The sequence below is a fragment of the Prunus dulcis genome, chromosome 2 (assembly GCF_902201215.1).
Source record: "Prunus dulcis chromosome 2, ALMONDv2, whole genome shotgun sequence".
Lineage (NCBI taxonomy): Eukaryota > Viridiplantae > Streptophyta > Magnoliopsida > Rosales > Rosaceae > Prunus > Prunus dulcis.
In genome coordinates, this window is record NC_047651.1 from 11,619,734 (window position 1) to 11,627,858 (window position 8,125).

Genomic DNA, 8,125 nt, shown 5'->3' on the forward strand with positions numbered 1-8,125 from the left:
ATGGCCGTGCAACAAAGGTACAATACAATACCAATACGATGGCAACAAAGGTACAATACAATACCAATACGATGCATATAAAGAGAGGACATAACGTTGTGTAGGAAAGGAAACCAAGTGATGCCAACGTGACTACAATCACATTTCACAACACCAAATCGAATACAATTTAAATGAAAATAAAAGGTACATCACAAACGAATAGAAATGCTAATCTGTATGACACATTGGCCAGTGGAACAGTGTTAAATAACAGCTGGTTTCAATAAAACAGGTACAACTGTATGTTAACAAATTGCTACTAATAATAGGCTCTCATTGCAAGGAACTTGTTACCTTGTTCCATATGCTTCACATGACCGTTTAATTGACGGACTTCCATCCCTGCAGCATCACCGAACCTATTCATGAACTTCACAGTCGATCACAAGTGAGGTACAAACTGAACAACTGTGCAATATGCGCAATTAGAGACTTCAGTTCTTGAGAGGGACAGATTGTTTGCATGTATTTCGGTAGTGGCCCTTCACACCACACCTTGAGCATTTTTTTTGCCGGGAGTCCTCTCCTTTGGAAGGTACTCTTTGCATTTTGCGACGGCCCGGCATAACCTTACAAACAGGAGGAAGGATTTTGACATTGTTCAAATGTTCGGGAATAACCCATGTGCCTTTAGGTGGTACAGGATAAATAGATTCAGCATATGCAGCTGCCCATGTAGCTCGTGTATAATAAGAAGAGGCAAAGGAGTAGGGGTTCAAATTCAAGTGCCGACATACCGCAATAGCATGCTTGCACGGGAGTTGCTCCAAGTCAAACTTCCTGCACGTACAACTACGGTTTGCCAAGTGCACCAGACCGTTCAAATCACCATCCAGAACATTATACTCAACATCATTGATTTTGACCACATTCATCCTTGACGCAGCGTCTAACCTCTTCCTTAACTTCTGTTCACCCAAATCAGGGCACAATGTAGAATGACATTTCATTGCTAAATCTCGACGTTCACTAAACCAAGTGAGAAGTAAATTTGTGATTTCATCGATCAAGTGTAGGACCGGAAGCATCCTTGCAAAACGAAGAACTGAATTAATGGACTCCACAATATTCGTTGTCATCACATTATAGCGTCGTCCATCACAGTGGGCCCGTGACCACTTCTGAACGCCTGCACGTAGTAGATAATTTCGCACTCGCTCATTGTTTATCATCGAGAAGTGACGATTGAACTCCGCTAGACGATAAGACTTCGCTGCCCTTATAAAATACCCCAATATCGGATCCCGTTGCTTCAAGTGAAATGAGGCTTTCATATTGCCCTTCAAGTGATAAAAGCAAATACCATGGCTTGCCCCAGGAAAAACTCTACGCAACCCATGTTGTATGCTAACATTGCGATCAGATATGACAACAAGATTCGAGCAATCACCAATTGCACAATGTAATTTTCTCAAAAACCACTCCCATGCTGCATCCGTCTCCAAATCTCCAATCCCAAAGGCAACAGGATATATGTTGCGATTTCCGTCAAATGCGGTCGCAACAAACAAAACACCTTTATACTTGCACTTCAAATGGGTAGCATCAACAGCAATCACGGGCCGCATTGACGACTTAAATCCTCGTATGCATGCACCAATGGACATAAAAAAATATAAGAAGTGGTCGGCTGCATCAGTCTCAATGTATGTCAAAGTTCCCGGATTTGTACGCTCCAACTCATAACAATAGGAAGGGAGAAGGGAATACGACTCTTCTGCAGACCCTCTCATTGTTTTGAAAGCTAACTCTCGGCTTCTCCAAGCCGTAGAGTAGCTTATGCTGACACCAAATTTTTTTTTTCACATCTGTCTTTATATCAGCTGCAGTATAAATGCTGCGCGAATCCTGAAATCTCCATTTAACACAGTCAGACACCAATTCGGCCGTAGCTTGAGGATGGTGACTACTTACAAACCTCAGATCACATTCATGAAGTGGATCGTATTTAACAACCTTAAACTCATGTAATCCAACTTTATATGCCCGAAGTTTCCAAGGGCAAGGCACCTGCCAACAACGAACACAAAACCGACGCTTCCCAGATTGGACTGTTCTGAACCGAAAGTGGCCTCTAATTGCTGCTAAACTGATGGTTTTTAAAAGGGCAATCTTATTTGGATAAACTCGGCCAACCTTCAAATTTGCTTCCCAATTTATGCACGAAAGTCCTCCACCATAACCAATATATTCCACACTCTCACCATGCTTCGAATCAACCCGAATTGTATGCATTTCACTCGAACTTGATTGCCGGGGAGGTTCAGATTGCACCTGTCTACACTGCACAGTGGAGGGTTCCGCACCGCTGTCCTCATGAGGATGCACAATTGGTGCAGAGTATGGTTCCTCTTCATTGCTAGGTTGATTGAAATCAGCAACTATGTTTTCACCGCTTTCAAAATGAACTTCTTCAACCCAATCACTCCAATTAAAACCATTCCCACCATTTTCAGTTTCATTGTGCGAAATTGCCACATTTCTTCGTTCCACAACAAAGGTAGCAGGAGCATTGCTACTCTCCACGCTTACAATGCCATTGCACCCTTCAATACCATGCCCTTCGATGTTTTTCAAGCTTGCTACTAAAGGGGTTACTTTAGAGGCCATAACATCTGTGTTGTACTTGAGAAAATATTGAACATCATCATTGTCTTCAACCCTTATCTGCTTACTGACAGATGCGGATACAGGAACTGAATACTTCAATGTGACACTATATTTCGTGGGCTCTGCATCCATGATCTTATAAATGCGTTCAACAAGTTCGGAAAACGTTACGTTCCGTGACACTATTATGCCTTTAGCCTCCCCACCTTCATAACTCTCAATGTTATCCTTCTTAACCCAATTTCCATTGTAGCATACCAAAATTCCAACTGTATCCATTTCTGCAACAAACATAAATAATTACTACACCGATTCATAACACTAAAAAATACAAAATAGATGAATAAAAACATGCACAACAATCATTCCACTACACATATCATCTTCTAAATCCTCAAATCTTCAAAAGTTAATTGTAGCTGCTTCAACAATTAACTTTTATTCCTTTTTGTTTTTTCTCTGATTTAGAAGATGATATGTGTGGGTTCCAAGTTATTAACAAACTAACATACACATACAATGGCAGAAATATGAACCCTCTAACCCTCCAAGTCTTTTGCACAAATGTAAACACCTTCAACAAAAGGATCAGGGAAGCAGAAAGCGTATAATGTAGTACAAGCTGAATTACCAAATTCGAAACCAACACACACAAACTATACTTCTTACCAAAACAAACCCAGAATGCCAATAAATTCCCCACATTAGCATCTAAATTGAGCCTAACACTAGCCGTATTTACAAATTTGTAGGCCAGCCAAAGTTAACCTATGATTTTTCTGTGTGCTGTTATTTTCACCATTATCAAACACATTGCACTACATTATACACGCATTCAGTCAATTTTAAACAAAATTCAACTTCACCCGACAGCTCCCACTGCAGATAATATCACAAACTATGAATTTCAACATATCACAACAAGTGCAAACTGAAAATTTAAGCTTTTATGCCCTCTGTGGTGAAAAGGGGCTGAACGATTTCATAATACACATACACTACCAAACCAATATCACAACTCACATCCGTTCACAACGACACCGGAAGTCGCCACTTTCCCTTCTCTGTGGAATCGCAGCAGTCAGCTCGATCGGGAGGTCAACAATGGACGCCGTGCCTTCCGGCTTCGCTGCGCCCAAACTAGGGTCCCAAGTTTGAGGACATCTGGGTTAGGACGATGGATGGGTTGCGAACTGGATTGCTCAGTGGGAACATGTCTCGCAACCTGGACTTCCCCCAATTTTTGCCAACCTTCCAACACAGAGGAGAGAGAGTGAGCTGAGTTCCCTTTCATCAAAGGCCAATAACGGGTTGATACATGTGCTTTTATATGGAGGGCAGTTTGGTCATTTCACGTCCACAAGTGATTATTTGAGAACAGAATTTGTAAGCTGATTATTTCAGAATACCACTTTTAAAAAGTGATTATATCAGCTTATTTCCCAAAAACCTTAGGGAGTGTTAGTGTAAAAAAAAAAAAAAAAGTACGAATAAACAAAATGAAAAGCTACCAAAGTGACAATTATATATATAGTTGACATTATACCTAACATTAAATATAATAATTATTAAAAAGGACAAATCTAATAATTATTCATCTAAAATAAACATTCAATCAGATAATAATTAAGGGGACGAAAATATAAAGTTATTAGGGGTAAAAAAGGCATTAAAAGTTTTTGCGCCATGTGCTCAGGCTGTGGGCGTATTTTTTTTTTTTTAAAGTCCAGCTAAAATAACGTCGTTTTGAACCAAGATAAAAAAAAAAAAAAAAAATTTAAAAGAAACCTGCCTATAGCAGAGAGAAGCTATGTCCATGGAAGAGAGTCGTCTATGGCTACTCTCCGATGCGCTCTCCTCTTACGTACTCTTTGTCTTTTTCACTGTGCATTCTATTTGAAGGAACCACTCGATTGAATCCATTTGGTTTGCTTTTAGAATTATTAATGATTATTTAATGGGATATTTTACAGAAAGATAAGCTTTTCATGAGACTCTTCAACAACTTGATCAATTATTTTAAAAAAGAGATATTTATTTAAAATCTCATTTTAATATGACATATTATATATAAAAAAATTATATAAAGCCTATTTGAAGAGAAAACCCCAAAACTAACCACTTGTTATTTTCTAATTGATTTTTAATGTGTTAAAAGTTTGCAAGAACCAATTCAAAAATAACAAGCGGCTATTTTGATAATATGTCATGTTAAAATAGACCTAATTATGAAAAGCCCTACAAAAAAGGCTCTTTGGATTTTTTCTTTTATTTTTACAAATACTCTTCATCTTGAAAATAACATCTTTCATTAATCTTAATTTTAGTTATGGATAATTTGAGCAATAACACATAAGAAATTAAGCCAAGACACGCTGGATTTCTTCACTCAAATTAAAAGTTAGACAAATAGGGGACTCTCCAAATCCAGGCAATCCGAGAACTTTGCATATGAATATATAATTGTATATTTTGTTTATTTATAATAATTTGATTTTTGAAAATTTTTAAAAGTTGAATTGTTTAAATTATAAAGGCATTTGGTTGTCTTTTTTATTTTTTTATTTTTTTATTTTTTTAACTTTCAGTTTTTAAAAAATTGTCTTTCCTTGAAAAATTCATGGATCACAAGAGGACTAGACCTCCTTATTTCAAAGCCTGCGACAAATTGAAGCACTTAGCCTCAGCCGCTAGCGGAAGGAAGCCATGTTGAAAATGTTGGAAGATTGTTACGTAACGTCGGTATATGCCTTAGAATCACAATAGCCATGCATGCTTGATCTCTGTTTGTGCAAATTTCTACACGGGAAATATTCACAGGTTGATTCCTTCGCCCTTTGAGTTTCTTTCTCTCTCCTTCTTGATTCTTGTGAAAAAATCGGAACCGGGGGTGTTTGCTAAAGGTCATCCGATGCCTAAGTCAGTTCAATGAATCTTGAGAAAGATACGACAAAGTAACTGAAAGGTGGCAGAAGCTGTGTGTGTTTTGGTGTGTGGTCGTGAAGGAGAAAGAGAGAGTAGCATGAGGGACAAAGAGAGAGGTTTTGCTAGGGTTTCAGAATCTTACCTCGTGTGTTGTGTAGCCATGTATTTATAGGCTCCTTACTTAGCCAGGGTTTGGAAAATAATCCCTCTTTAATTAGAATTATTCTTGCCCAAAAAGATGATATGAATTAATCAAAAGAGATTTGCTGGAAATTGGCTCCTTAATTTAGGGAGAAATTCCTATATTGGGTAAATTACTCAAATGGCTCTCAAACTTGTACTCGATTTACATTTTGGTCCCTCAATTAAATTATTCGTTCAAATGGTCCATTAACTATATATTAATCGCTCCATTGGTCCTACCATCTAATATTCTGTCAAATCTAACCAAATTTTAGGGTAAATACGACTTTTCATAATTAACAAATAAAATAAGGTTACAAAACAAAACAAAAATATTTTCCCCAAGCCCAACAACCCCACTCTCTTTGTCAACCCCCTCCTCCTCCTTCTATCTCTGCACTCAAGCCCACCACCCCACTACCACCCACACCATCCACTGCACTGCCCCCTAGCCCCAACAACATAAATGGCTCGTTCTCCCTCAACTCCTTTTCTCTATCCCACTTTGCAAATTCAAAAACCAAAATTTTATTTTTCATCTCCAAAGCCAACTTTCTCTTTTTCATCTCCAAAAGAAACATAAGTCAGAATCATGTTTTATTCCCACCAAATCCTCAAAAGTCTCTGACTTGTTGTCCTTCCTTGTAACATTTCTGCTAAGTGATAACAAAGAGAAATTTCTAACACTACTACGTTTTACTATTTGGGCGCAAAAAATTGAAAACTTGCACAACCAAAGTTTTCAAAGCGCAAAACCTCTTAGTGCGACATATATACACCTTCGTCGCGCAAAGGGGGGAAAAAACCCGGGTATTCTGTTGGCGCCAAACACTTGCGCGGCGAGAGCAATCGTCGCGTAAGCGACGATGGGACACTTCGTCGCGTAAAGGTGAGGTTAATTGGCTGCGAAAACTCGTGCGATGACAGGTTTCGTCGCAAAAGACAACTTAGTGCGACGAAACCATTTATCGTCGCGTAAGAAAACGAAGGATAATTTTAATTTGGCGCCAAAATATTGAGGGGGGATTTTTTTTTTTTGCGCGATGAATTAGATTTCGTCTCATAAAGCAGATGTCGGTACATTCTTGCGCGACGAAACTTAAATGTTACGTGACGGAATTTTGTTTTTGCACGACGAAATTTTGTGCGACGACAATGTCATGCGTCGAGCAAAAGTTTTTTTTGTCGACAAGTTTTTGCGTGACAAAAAAACTCATTTTGTGCGACGGAAAAATGGTTTTTCGCGACGAATTGTATTATTCGTCGCGCAAAGTCCTTATTCTTCATATCAGAATTCTGCCTCTCTCTCAACCTCTATGCCGCTGTCTCTACTGGAAATTTAGTACGTTCATCGGGTAAATATTTTTTGTCGTTAGTTTATAAGTATTAATGTAAATTCGTACTAAAGCTATTAATTTTGTTCTCGTTAGGGATATTTGTAATTAGCGATTGGTGGAGAACGATTGACAAGGTATTTTATTCGTTTTATATATTAAAAATGTTAAAGTTAGTTTGTTATGTGTACATTTTTTTTTGTGAAGTTATATTTATATTATGTTGTTAAATTGTGCGTGACGTAGCACAATGTGTTGTGATGTACGAAGTTAATTGAAATTAACTTCGTACTTTTATTTGTATGTTTAGTAACATTTAGTTTCCCGTTCGAGATTAGTTGGATTTCGTACATGGATGCGTAAAGCATGACTGCGGTCCAATTAATTCTTGAATTGTCCCACTATTTGGACAGTTTGGTAATGCATAGTGTTGTCACGTAATCTACGGCTACAGGATTAGGTTTCGATTGTGGAGATTTCGGTGTCATCTCGGTACGTTCTTCGGGTGGTACGTAGGTATTTATACCTATGCCCACCTCAAGAACTGTATCGAGATGCTGCCGAAATTCATCCATGTTGAAATCTAATCTCATGTAGCCGTAGGTTACGTGACAGGACTATGCATTCCCGAATGGGATAGGGCCCTTACCGGAGGCATAAGGTGACATTATAACTTCGTATGAAGTTGTTGTGATTGTTATGTTGTGATTGTGGTTTCAGGAATTATGAGCAGAAGGTGGATACAGAACCCGAATAGATGCTCAGACGAATACTTGGATGGAATCGAGGATTTTATTGAGTTTGCACGTAGACACAACCCGGGTGCAACTAGAATCCGATGTCCTTGTAGGAGGTGTAATAACACGTTGTGGGAGACAATTGAAAATGTTGGATTTCATTTAGTAAGGAATGGAATGATTGAGACATATAGCATTTGGAACCTTCATGGGGAACAATTAGACCATGCTTCGTCTTCAAATGCCACAAGAATGGACAATGTTGAACCTATTGTGGATCCTAATGATCAAGTC

At 38.5% G+C, this 8,125-nt stretch overlaps 1 protein-coding gene across 1 annotated transcript; it reads right to left on the reverse strand.

The window, feature by feature from the left end:
• Positions 1-476: 476 nt before the first annotated feature.
• LOC117618128 lies at positions 477-1,610 on the reverse strand. The gene has a single exon (XM_034347746.1). It carries the CDS (start codon positions 1,608-1,610, stop codon positions 477-479), a length of 1,134 nt encoding a protein of 377 aa, XP_034203637.1.
• Positions 1,611-8,125: the final 6,515 nt, after the last annotated feature.

Bases quoted from the DNA above. Each gene is read 5' to 3' on its own strand.
- LOC117618128 (XM_034347746.1), bottom strand. From the start codon at position 1,610: ATGCGGCCCGTGATTGCTGTTGATGCTACCCATTTGAAGTGCAAGTAT.